The following is a 13,729-nucleotide window of genomic DNA, read 5'->3' as shown; positions in this document are numbered from 1 at the left end:
CCATAAAATGAACCGAAAAACAAAACACATTTTTTACCCCTGAACATCCCTACCAGATATTAGGCTACCTCTCTCTCACCAATCATCACCTCAACCAGGCTCTATCCAACCTGTCATACCATACAGTTATCCCAGTAATTCCACACACACCAAGCTGCCTCTTGTCAGTCATCACTCACCAATCCAACCAGTCTCTTTCCCACCTGTCACCCCAGACAATCACCCTAGTCACTCCACCTCTCACCAGTCACCTTCACACACACCAAGCTGTCTCTCTCTCTCTCTCACTAGTCACCACTCCAGTCAGTCTTTCTCCAACTGTCCCCCTTACAGACAACCCAGTAATTCCCTCTTTCACTAATCACCCCTTCACATACCAGGTTGTCTCTCTTTCATCAGTCTCCACTCTAACCAGTCTCTTTCCCATCTGTCATCCCATAGAGTAATCTCAGTCACTCACCCTATCACCAGTCACCCCCTACTCCCACCAGGGAAATTAAAAGTATGCATATTTCAAAATGCCAGAGCCCCTTTCCTAAAATACAAAGGGATTGACAAATTCAAAATATGCTTTTACATCACATGCTTTTGCTGACTAGTAGATAATATTATATCATTTGTTTGTTTACATTTGTCACCAGGCACTGGCTATCTCCCCACAAACACCACCTTGCAACCTTGGCAACACAAACAAGTAACCAAGGGGAAGGCGATTGGGAATGAAGAATCATTCCTCTAGTTAATGAACTGCTCCCCCAATTGACACTTTTTAACTTATCAGTAACACTGTCAGTTAGTGCATACTAAAATGAAATACCAATTTTTATGAAAGTTTGCCATTTTTTCTTTTGTTTCATTGCACTCTCAAAAAAGATAAATAGACAATTGAGATAAGCCATTTGTTATTGCTCGTTTGCTTTCTACTTGTGTTATTACCTATTTCCTGCTGATGTTAAATAAACAGATTTACACTAAAATGAATGCACATCCCTAGACCTCAATAAATCTAACGCATTAAGCATGAATCATGTGCGCCAGGAACAGGACCAGCAGAAGCACTAGGCGAGCTAGGCCTAGGGCTCCGATTATTAGGGGGTGCAACCACCACTCATGAGCCAATGAGGCAGGGTGAGGCGGCTGCTTCAGGCAGCAGAATTTTGAAGCGGTAAAAAAGTGCCCCTTCAAAATTCTGCCCGGTCCCCCCCACCCTCCTGATCCCCCCCCCCCCCCAAGACTCATGAAAACCCTTGGTGGTCCAGCGGGGGGGGGGGGGGGCAGAAGTGATCTGCTGCTCCTGGGCCATTGGCTGCCACAAACCAAAATGGCACGGGCTGTCCATTGCCCCTACCATGTGACAGGGGCCAACCAATGGCACCTGTAGCCCCTGTCACATAGTAAGGGTTAAAAGCCACTGGTGCCATTTTGGTTATTGGCAGACAATGGCCCGGGAGTGGCAGATCAGTCCCAGGTCCCCTACTGGACCACCAGGGGTTTACAGTTTTCTCCAGGTTCATCCAGGATCAAGCAGTGACCAGAAATGATCCAAGTTTCAAGATTGGTGCATCAGATGACATCTCAGATATGACCAGGGCAAACCACCTTGAGAAAGTTTGTCCTGGACCGGAAGGCTCAGGCAGCAGAAGAGGGCTGGAAGGTTCATCTGCATATTCTATCTAGCAGCCCCTGGGAGAGTGCTCCAGAAATCACAGCGAATGATTCAGGCTTCGACCTCCACAGCCCCAGCTTTCAGAGGCCCCATATCCATTGCAGCAGAAGAGGCCTGGAAGCACGCACCGCACCTCAAATTTCCTTACTATACTCTATCCATTTACCTAGCTATACCTTATCTGTTTACTAGACCTTATCTGTTTTTATTTGGTGTATGTGTTGATTTTATATGGTAATTGTATTTGGTAGGAGTAATTTGTTACAGATTTTATACATAAGAAATCTAATTCAAAACAAGAGTCAATAAATTGGGTAACTAGGAAGATATAGGTAGATTAAATGTAGTGTGTTGAGGGTCATTGCCAGACACACAAAGTAAATCCATAGACTAAAAGTATTTTAGGTTATCTTTACAGCCCTGGTCCCTTAGAAATTTTAAATCAATAACAAATCAACAAAATTATGATGCAAGAAGTAGTCCAGCAGCAAGAGGAAAGCTTTCCAGTCTTTTTTACTGAGTGCCATGTGTATGATTATCTCCCAGCTGGTGAAAGGTCATATCTGTGCGCTAAGTGCAAAGAGCTCCAAGCCCTCAGACATAAGGCTTGCATTATGGGTCAGACCAAGGGTCCATCAAGCCCAGTTTCCTGTTTCCAACAGTGGCCAAGTGAGGTCACAAGTACCTGGCAGGATCCCAAGGGGTAGATAAATTCCTAGCTGCTTATCCCAAGAATAAGCAATGGATTTCTACAACTCTACCTTAATAATTATAGAAATGAAATGAAGGCAGAAGAAGACCAAATGGCCCATCTAGTCTGCCTGGCAAGCTTTCACACTTTTTTTTCTCATACTTATCTGTTACTCTTGGGCCCCATCAGCACCCCCTGGTTCTAGTTTCCCTCCACCCCCGCCATCGATGTAGAGAACAGCGCTGGAGCTGTATCCAAGCGAAGCATCCAGCTCAATTGGCCAGGGGTAGCAACTGCTGCAATAAGCAAGTTAGTCCCATGCTTATTTGTTTACCCAGCCTGTGCCATTCAGTCCTTGTTATTTGTTGTCTGAATATAATTCCTCTTTTCTTTATTCCCCCTGCCATTGAAGCAGTGTGTTGCACTGGATATGTATTCCCAGTGAAGTATCAGGCTTAATTGATTCAGGGTAGTAACCGCCGTAACAAGCAAGCTACTCCCATAATTATTTGTTTGCTCAGACTATGTAATCCATTCCTTGTTGGTTGTTGCCTGAATATAAATCCTCTTTTCCTCTTTCCCCCCTGCCATTGAAGAAGAGAGCTATGCTGGATATGCACTGAAAGTGGGGGAGTATTACCATCCATCTGGCCAGATAAAACCAACAGACAATGAAATGCTAACAAAATCAGCAGTACAGTAATAATGGGTGATTTCAATTATCCCAGAATTGACTGGGTGAATGTTATATCAGGACATTCTAGAGAAGTAAAGTTCCTAGGTGAAATAAATGACTGCTTCATGGAGCAGCTGGTACAAGAGCCAACAAGAGGGGAAACTATTTTAGACTTAGTCCTTAGTGGAACACAGGATTTGATATGAGAGGTAACAGTGTTGGAGCCACTTGGCAACAGTCATCACAACATTATCAAATTTAACTTAATAAATGGAAGGAGTGTACTAAAGAAATCTACTGTGAAAGCATTTAACTTTCAAAAAGGTGACTATGATAAAATGAGAAAAATGGTTAGGAAAACACTGAAAGGAGCAAATGCAAAGGTTAAGAATTTAGCTCCTGGGAAATTAAAAGTATGCATATTTCAAAATGCCAGAGCCCCTTTCCTAAAATACAAAGGGATTGACAAATTCAAAATATGCTTTTACATCACATGCTTTTGCTGACTAGTAGATAATATTATATCATTTGTTTGTTTACATTTGTCACCAGGCACTGGCTATCTCCCCACAAACACCACCTTGCAACCTTGGCAACACAAACAAGTAACCAAGGGGAAGGCGATTGGGAATGAAGAATCATTCCTCTAGTTAATGAACTGCTCCCCCAATTGACACTTTTTAACTTATCAGTAACACTGTCAGTTAGTGCATACTAAAATGAAATACCAATTTTTATGAAAGTTTGCCATTTTTTCTTTTGTTTCATTGCACTCTCAAAAAAGATAAAATAGACAATTTGAGATAAGCCATTTGTTATTGCTCGTTTGCTTTCTACTTGTGTTATTACCTATTTCCTGCTGATGTTAAATAAACAGATTTACACTAAAATGAATGCACATCCCTAGACCTCAATAAATCTAACGCATTAAGCATGAATCATGTGCGCCAGGAACAGGACCAGCAGAAGCACTAGGCGAGCTAGGCCTAGGGCTCCGATTATTAGGGGGTGCAACCACCACTCATGAGCCAATGAGGCAGGGTGAGGCGGCTGCTTCAGGCAGCAGAATTTTGAAGCGGTAAAAAAGTGCCCCTTCAAAATTCTGCCCGGTCCCCCCCACCCTCCTGATCCCCCCCCCCCCCCAAGACTCATGAAAACCCTTGGTGGTCCAGCGGGGGGGGGGGGGGCAGAAGTGATCTGCTGCTCCTGGGCCATTGGCTGCCACAAACCAAAATGGCACGGGCTGTCCATTGCCCCTACCATGTGACAGGGGCCAACCAATGGCACCTGTAGCCCCTGTCACATAGTAAGGGTTAAAAGCCACTGGTGCCATTTTGGTTATTGGCAGACAATGGCCCGGGAGTGGCAGATCAGTCCCAGGTCCCCTACTGGACCACCAGGGGTTTACAGTTTTCTCCAGGTTCATCCAGGATCAAGCAGTGACCAGAAATGATCCAAGTTTCAAGATTGGTGCATCAGATGACATCTCAGATATGACCAGGGCAAACCACCTTGAGAAAGTTTGTCCTGGACCGGAAGGCTCAGGCAGCAGAAGAGGGCTGGAAGGTTCATCTGCATATTCTATCTAGCCTGGAAGCTCAAAACTGATTTATTCTACTCATTAGAAAAAGTGGAAAGAAGGCTAAATGACTATCGGCATGGTTGACAGGTGAGTTGAGAGAGATTATATCTAAAAGAATATCTTTCAAGAAATGGAAAAGGGATCCGAATGAAGAAAACAGGAAATAGCATAAGCACTGGCAAATCAGATGCAAAGCATTGATAAGGATGGCAAAGCGAGAATTTGAAAAGATTGCCATGGAAGCAAAAACTTATAATAAAAACTTCTTCAGGTATATTCAAAGTAAAAAGCCTGCGAGGGAGTCAGTTGGCTCATTAGATGATCATTGGGGAAAAGGAGCACTCCAGGATGACAGAGCCATAGCAGAGAGACTAAATGAATTCTTTGCTTCAGAATTCACTAAGGAAGATGTAAGAGATATACCAATGCTGGAAATGATATTCAAAGGTGATGATTCAGAGGAACCAAAACAAATCTCAATGAACTTGGAAGATGTATTAGGGCAAATTGACAAACTAAAGAGTAGCAAATCATCTGGACCAGATGGTATACATCCCAAAGTGCTGAAAGAACTGAGAAATGAAATTGCAGACCTGCTATTGGAAATTTGTAAACTATCAATAATATCATCTATGGAACCTGAAGACGGGAAGGTTGCCAATGTAATGCCAATTTTTAAAAAGGGATCAAGAGGGGATCCAGGAAATTACAGCCAGTGAGTCCGACGCCTGTGCCAGGCAAAATAATAGAAACTATCATAAAGAACAAAATTGTTAAACATCTAGATAACCATAGTTTAATGGGTCAGCACCAACATGGATTTAGCCAAGGGAAGTCTTGCCTCACAAATCTGCTACATGTTTTTGAGGGCATAAACAAACATCTGGATAAAGATGAGCCAGTTGATATAGTGTATCTGGATTTCCAGAAAGCATTTGACAAAGTCCATCATGAGATTTTCTTAGGAAATTAGAAAGTCATGAGATAGGTGGCAATGCCCTATTGTGGATTGCCAACTGGTTAAAAGATAGAAAACAGAGAGTAGAGATAAATGGTAAATTTTCCCAATGGAAAAAGGTGAATAGTGGAGTACCCCAGGGATCAGTTCTGGGACTGATGCTTTTTAATATATTTATAAATGACCTGGAAATGGGAACAAGTGAGGTAATCAAATTTGCCGATGACACAAAATTATTCAAAGTTGTCAAATCACAAGAGGATTGTAAGAACTTGCAAAACTGGGAGACTGGGCATGCAAATGGCAAATGAAATTTAATGTAGACAACTGCAAAGTGATGCATTTAGGGAAGAGTAACCCAAATTATAGCTACAAAATGCAAGTTCCACATTAGGAGTCACCACTCAGGAAAAGGAGCTAGATGTCATCATTGAAAATACGTTGAAATGGTCTGATCAGTGTGCAGCAGCAGCAGCCAAGAAATCAAAGAGAATGCTAGGAATTATTAGGAATCGAATGGAGAATAAAACAGAGAATATCATAATGACTCTGTATTGCTCCATGCTGGAACCTCATCTTGAGTATTGTGTTCAGTTCTAGTCACCACATCTCAAGAAAAAGTGAAAGCTTGCTGGGCAGACTGGATGGACCGTTTGATCTTCTTCTGCTGTCATTTCTATGTTTCTATGTAAGAAAGATATAGCAGAATTAGAAAAGGTACAGAGAAGGGCAACCAAGATGATAAAGTGGCTGGAACAATTCCCCCTATGAAGAAAGGCTAAAGAGGTTAGGACTCTTCAGCTTGGAGAAGAGATGGCTGAGGGGAGATATGATAGAGCTCTATAAAATAATAAGTGGACTATAACAAGTAAACTTTAAACAGTTGTTTACTCTTTCAAAAAGTATAAAGACCAGGGTACACACAATGAAATTACTGGGTAATACATTTAAAACTAGTAAGAGAAAATATATTTTTACTCAACGCATAATTAAGCTTTGGAATTTGTTGCCAAAGGGTGTGGTGAAAGCTATTAGTACAGCTGCATTTAAAAAAGGTTTGGACAAGTTCCTGGAGGAAAAGTCCATTAAAGTCCTAGGAAAAGTCCATTAAAGTCCTAGGAAAACTGAAGGTGGACTAGGAAAACTGAAGGTGGACAAAGCCATGGGGCCTGATGAAATTCATCCCAGGATACTGAGGGAGCTCAGAGATGAGCTGGCAGCTCCGCTGTGTGACCTTTTCAATAGCTCCCTCGAAACAGGAGTGGTGCCGAGTAATTGGAGAAGAGCGACGCTGGTCCCGCTTCACAAGAGCGGGAGCAGACAAGAGGCTGGAAACTACAGGTTGGTTAGCCTCACCTCAGTGGTGGGAAAGATATTGGAGTCACTGCTGAAGGAAAGAACTGTGAACTATCTACAAGCAGCAGAATTGATGGACCAGAGGCAGCATGGTTTCACCAAGGGAAGGTCCTGTCAGACAAATCTGATCAACTTTTTTGATTGGGTGACTAAGGAATTGGATTAAGGAAAAGTGCCTGATGTCATCTACTTGGATTTTAGCAAAGCTTTTGATACGGTCCCCTACAGGAGGCTGGTGAATAAAATGAGAAGCTTAGGAGTGAGTGCCAAGGTGGTGGCCTGGATTGCAAACTGGTTGACGGACAGAAGACAATGTGTGATGGTAAATGGAACTTACTCTGAAGAGAGAGCGGTGTTAAGTGGAGTGCCGCAAGGATCGGTGTTGGGACCGGTCCTGTTCAATATCTTTGTGAGTGACATTGCGGACGGGATAGAAGGTAAGGTTTGTCTTTTTGCGGATCACACTAAGATCTGCAACAGAGTGGATACACCGGAAGGAGTGGAGAGAATGAGATGGGATTTAAGGAAGCTGGAAGAGTGATTGAAGATATGGCAGCTGAGATTCATATGGGGTGCGGAAATCCGAAAAAACAGTATTCAATGAGCGGGGAAGGGCTGGTGTGCACGGAGCAGGAGAGAGACCTTGGGGTGTTAGTGTCTAACAATGTGAAGTTAGCGAAACAATGTGTCAAGGCGATAGCTAAAGCAAGAAGGATGCTGGGCTGCATAGAGAGAGGAATGTCGAGCAAGAAAAGGGAAGTGATTATCCCCTTGTACAGGTCCTTGGTGAGACCTCACCTGGAGTACTGGGCTCAGTTCTGGAGACTGTATCTCCGAAGGGACAGAGACAGGATGAAAGCGGTCCAGAGAAGGGCGACCAAAAGGTGGAGGGTCTTCATCGAATAACTTATGAGGAGAGATTGAAGAATCTAAATATGTACACCCTGGAGGAAAGGAGAAGCAGAGGTGATATGATACAGACTTTCAGATACTTGAAAGATTTTAATGATATAAAGACAATGACAAACCTTTTCCATTGGAAAAAAAAATCAGCAGAGCCAGGGGTCACGTTTTAAAACTCCAGGGAGGAAGACTCAGAACCAATGTCAGGAAGTATTTCTTCACGGAGAGGGTGGTGGATGCCTGGAACGCCCTTCCGGAGGAAATGGTGAAGACCAAAACTGTGAAGGATTTCAAAGGGGCGTGGGATAAATACTGTGGATCCATAAAGTCTAAAGGATGTGAATGAAGAGAAGAGGCATGGGGGTAGTTTGTGGGAATTATGGCTACTACCTGGAGATTAATACCCTTATTCAATAAACATACTCACTGTCAATGCAACTCCAGCATTGCTCTATGCTTCAACGGCAAGAGGAAATGTGGAAAAAAAGGATTTGCATTCACAAAAAAAATCAGGGAGTAGCTTGCTTGTTGCGGTGGTTATTACCCCAAACCAAATAAGTCTGATACTTCACTTCAATGCATATCCAGCATAGCTCTTTGCTTCAATGGAAGGGGGGAAAGACTGATACTTCACTTTCAGTGCATATCCAGCATAGCTCTCTTCTTCAATGGCAGGGGGGAAAGAGGAAAAGAGGATTTATATTCAGGCAACAACCAACAAGGAATGGATTACATAGTCTGAGCAAACAAATAATTATGGGAGTAGCTTGCTTGTTACGGCGGTTACTACCCTGAATCAATTAAGCCTGATACTTCACTGGGAATACATATCCAGTGCAACACACTGCTTCAATGGCAGGGGGAATAAAGAAAAGAGGAATTATATTCAGACAACAAATAACAAGGACTGAATGGCACAGGCTGGGTAAACAAATAAGCATGGGACTAACTTGCTTATTGCAGCAGTTGCTACCCCTGGCCAATTGAGCTGGATGCTTCGCTTGGATACAGCTCCAGCGCTGTTCTCTACATCGATGGCGGGGGTGGAGGGAAACTAGAACCAGGGGGTGCTGATGGGGCCCAAGAGTAACAGATAAGTATGAGAAAAAAAAGTGTGAAAGCTTGCCAGGCAGACTAGATGGGCCATTTGGTCTTCTTCTGCCTTCATTTCATTTCTATAATTATTAAGGTAGAGTTGTAGAAATCCATTGCTTATTCTTGGGATAAGCAGCTAGGAATTTATCTACCCCTTGGGATCCTGCCAGGTACTTGTGACCTCACTTGGCCACTGTTGGAAACAGGAAACTGGGCTTGATGGACCCTTGGTCTGACCCATAATGCAAGCCTTATGTCCTTATGATCAACTAAAAGTTATGATAACACAATAAAAGGTGTCATAGAAACATATAGAAACATAGAAATGAAGGCAGAAGAAGACCAAATGGCCCATCCAGTCTGCCCAGCAAGCTTTCGTACTTATTTTTCTCATACTTAACTGTTACTCTGACCGCTGAGGTCAGGGCCCATTATTGGTAACTTTTGGTTCCAATTTCCTTCCACCCCCGCCATTGATGTAGAGAACAGTGCCGGAGCTGTATCAATGTGAAGTATCAAGCCTACATGGCCAGGAGTAGCAACTGCCACAATAAGCAAGCTACTCCCACACCTATTTGTTTACCCAGCCTGTGCAATTTAGTCCTTGTTGGTCGTTGTCTGACTATAAATCCTATTTTCTTCATTCCCTCCTGCCGTTGAAGCAGTGAGCTGTGCTGTATATGTATTCAAAGTGAAGTATCAGGCTTGATTGGTTCAGGGAAGTAACTGCCGCAACAAGCAAGCTACTCCCACGCTTATTTGTTTTTCCAGCCTGTGCGATTTTTGTCCTTGTTGATTGTTTGAATATAAATCCTCTTTTCTTCATTCCCCCTGCCACTGAAGCAGAGAGCTGCTTGGATATGCAATAAAAGTGAAGCATCAGGCTAATTTGGTTTGGGGTAGTAACCGCCGCAACAAGCAAGCTACTCCCATGCTTATTTGTGAATGCAGATCTTTTTTCCCACATTTCCTCTTGCCGTTGAAGCATAGAGCAATGTTGGAGTTGCATTAACCTTGTGAATGTTTATTGAATAAGGGTAGTAGCCATCATTCCCGCAAGCCACCCCCATGCCTCTTCTCTTCATTTCATTTCATTCACATCCTCAAGACTTTATGGATCCACAGCGTTTATCCCACGCTGTTTTGAAATCCTTCACAGATTTGGTCCTCACCACTTCCTCCGGAAGGGCGTTCCAGGCATCCACAACCCTCTCCGTGAAGAAATACTTCTTGACATTGGTTCTGAGTCCAGGAGCACTGGACAGCCGGTGCCATTTTTAAAGATGGCGCCGGCCGTCCAGTGCTCCTACCATGTGACAGGGGCCGGCCAATGGCACGGTTACCCTGTCACATGGTAAGGGCAAAGGGCCATCGGCGCCATTTTTATTAGTGGCAGCCAATGGCCCAAGAGCGGGAGATCGCTCCCGGAGCCCACTGGACCACCAGGTAATTTTAAAATGTTTTTGGGGGGGTCGGGAGGGTGGTGGAGGCTAAGGGAGCGGTTTTAAAGGGTCGGGGTGGGTTTTTTGTTTATTGGCAGACAGCCCGAGCGCGAGAGAATGCTCCCGGGACCCCCGCTGGACCACCAGGTAATTTTAAAATGTTTTGGGGGGGGATCGGGAGGGTGGTGGAGGCTAAGGGAGCGGTTTTAAAGGGTTGGGGTGGGTTTTTTGTTTATCGGCCGACAGCCCGAGTACAAGAGAACGCTCCCGGGACCCCCGCTGGGCCACCAGGTAATTTTAAAATGTTTTTGGGGGGGGTCGGGAAGGTGGTGGAGGCTAAGGGAGCGGTTTTAAAGGGTCGGGGTGGGTTTTTTGTTTATCGGATCGGGCGCAGCCGATAAAAAAAACAAACGATTGAGCCGGATGAAAAAAAATGCACGATTTGAATTGGAACCGGACCGAACCGATTCCGGTTCCGATTCACATCTCTAAATTCCATCCCCTTTATCATTTTGGTTGCCCTTCTCTAGACCTTATCTAGATCACCTATATTAATATCCCCTATGGATTTTCACTACAATAGCTGATGGCAACCAGTTATCAGAGACTATTATTTATAACTGGAATAATAGCGATCACTAAGAAGCCAATATCCAAAAGATCTAGGTGCATAATGCATTGAGTTAGGCATTTAGATCTTCATAAATGAAAATGTCCTCTTGCTAACAGCCTAAACTTAGGTACTGAAAAAGTAGACATGGCCAGGGCCAGAGAAAGTAAGTTAGGCGCTTAGTACTGATTTCCAGAATTAGGGGCCTACATTTAGGGGAAGAAATAGCAGGCATAAATGTAGACACCTAAGTTTGACAAATTTTTCATCCTAAAATGCAGCTGAAATCTTCTAAACTTTAGATACCTAAAATTGAGGCATCTAGGTTAGGCACTCAGCTTCCCTTGAAAATCAATCTCTTTGTAAATGGGGGGAGAGGACATACTGATTCTGGTATAAAGCCTCTGCATGAGGTTCTGATAAACATCCTTGCCTTAATGTTAAAGGGACTGGTGGGTTTCAGGCCTGAGTGTCTATAAAGCTGAATGGACAGAACACGCAATTGCATTGATGTTTTATTATGATACTGCGCTTAATCAGGAATTAAATAAACTAAACTAAAACAATGAAAAAATTAATGCAATTTGCCCTCATTTTAAAAAGGGCTCAACAATGCTGGTCTTGCACTAACAGCCTGTGGCATTAACAGATGTTCTTGGATATGGCCCTATTGCTCACTTACACTGGGTTGGAGTTCACCGGATGAAGGATAACCTGTGGTGCTCTTTTTGGGGTCTCAGGCACAACGTCTGAAAGTAAAATGTTTTACAGTGAGTAAGAAAGCGAGAGAGAGAAAGCAATGCAGAAACTACGCGTTAGACAAATCCCTCATTCCAGTTACAGGTGAAGGCCACAGACAGACACACATGGGATGGGAAAAACAGCCTTCATAAACAGCCCCAAATGACCACAAACTAGAAACAGAGACATGCAGACAAAAACTGCACAGGAAGCCCTAAGAAGCCAGACTCTGCATGCAGTGCAACACCGAAGAAATAGAAACAGAATACAGTATTACATTTCTTCCTCTACAGTGCAAAATACAAAGATATCTGAGATACACATTTCCCAAAGCTGTAGAGATAACATAAGAAACTTCCCGCAAAAGAAGGAGCAGGAAAATCTCCACATAATCCTTGGAAAAACAGGAGAAACTGAATTTTGCTCTGCCAGCAAAATAGGTGGTATCACGCCACTAGGCCAGAAATATAATATGACCACAGACATTAGTGAACATCATCAGAAGCCTGGAATTGAATTTGTTATTTCTTTTCTGAATTTTACAATTATTTCCTTTTCCTACTTTATGTTTTACTTTGATAACAGACTGTATATATAAACAGGTATATCAAGAAAGTTTCTTGAGTCTGAATCTAAACAAGAATGTGAGAGAAAGAAAAAGAACTGAACTTTTTGGCAGTTGTGATACCCTTTATTAGATCAACATGAGAATTATTCAGACAGGATTAACATTCCTGAAGTTCTGAGACCAAACAGGTCTCTTCTTCAAATGAGAAAGAGAGCTTATGGATAATAGAAAGAAAAGTAAAAGAGAAAAAGGCATGAAAGTGATAAAGAAAGGAGAGAAAGTGAGTGCAAAAGAATGTGAGAGAGACTAATAGAGAGACAGAAGGGTTTACATGAATAAACAGGAGGGAGTGAGAAAGAGAGAGATGGAGTGGAAAGTGAGCATGAAACATACAGAGAAAAAGAAGTAATTTTTGAACTTGAAAAGTAATAGGGAATATCAGGTATCTTACAAAAAAAAACAAAACAGAGAAAGGTGCCACTTCATCAATACGCTCAGGATCATATGGCCCTCTTGACAATTTAAGCAAAAACTTGTGTGGAATTTATTCATGCCACTCTAGTCAAATATTAATCAAAGGACCTTTTTTTAGATCTACAAAAGACAAGAAAGTCACAAGATTAAAGCACCAGATTCCACCCCCCTCAAATGCTAATAAAGCATGTGGGGGGAGGGGAGGAGCTTGCTTGGGTATCTGGATATAGGACAGAAAGCAGCTCTGCTTTCACATCAAAGGAAGAGGAGTTGTGTGCAAGATGCATTATGGGAAGGAATTATGGCCAATTAACAGGCACCTACCTGGAAAAATGAATTGCTGCTTGTATTTATAGTAATGGGAAGCTTGCAACAGAGAAGATGCACAAGGGTGAACAGTGCTGTTGGAACCTGGAAGAACAGAGCAAACATTAAATGATGAGCAAAAAACAAGAGTGAGATTTGAACTTCTAGAAGGCATGCCTCTTTTGTAGGATCTGTAATGTGCATACCTGGGAAATTTTGAGTTGTGGTCACTTTGAGACTGCTGTTGATTAGTGGGGGGGAGGGGGGGAAAGAGGAGGGGGAAGATAAGAGGAAGGAATAATGTGTATCAAGCAAACATGATGACTTATATAGTCTGCCCATCCACACCAACTGCCCAGCTTTACACTCTCTCCATTCCCGAAGAGATCCTCTGTGCTTGTCCCATGAACCCAGATACTGCTTTTGTCTCCACCACATCTGTGGGGAGGCTTTTCCATGCATCCACCATCCTTTCTGTCAAGTAATATTTCCTTAGATTATTCTGAAGTCTACCCCCTTTCATTCTCATCCCATCAACTTTCTCAGCTTCAACCCCTCCCTGCTAATGCACACTCTTCTCTCTCCACCACATCACTTTTTTCTCCTTTCAAGGGAAGATCCCAGCATTCTTTCCCTTCCTCCCTCCCTGACCCCAGCACTC

At 43.0% G+C, this 13,729-nt stretch overlaps 1 protein-coding gene across 1 annotated transcript in view; it reads right to left on the bottom strand.

The window, feature by feature from the left end:
• The window catches only part of KSR2 (kinase suppressor of ras 2), a 611,851-nt gene that overhangs the window by 248,079 nt on the left and 350,043 nt on the right, over positions 1–13,729 (bottom strand). The window contains 2 exon segments of the mRNA XM_029571387.1: positions 11,662–11,728; positions 13,087–13,173. Of these exon segments, the coding sequence (XP_029427247.1) occupies positions 11,662–11,728; positions 13,087–13,173 (154 nt within the window).

The sequence above is a fragment of the Rhinatrema bivittatum genome, chromosome 11 (assembly GCF_901001135.1).
Source record: "Rhinatrema bivittatum chromosome 11, aRhiBiv1.1, whole genome shotgun sequence".
Taxonomy (NCBI): Eukaryota; Metazoa; Chordata; class Amphibia; order Gymnophiona; family Rhinatrematidae; genus Rhinatrema; species Rhinatrema bivittatum.
The sequence above is the reverse complement of the archived record's forward strand: the minus strand, read 5'-3'. Positions and strand labels throughout refer to the sequence as shown.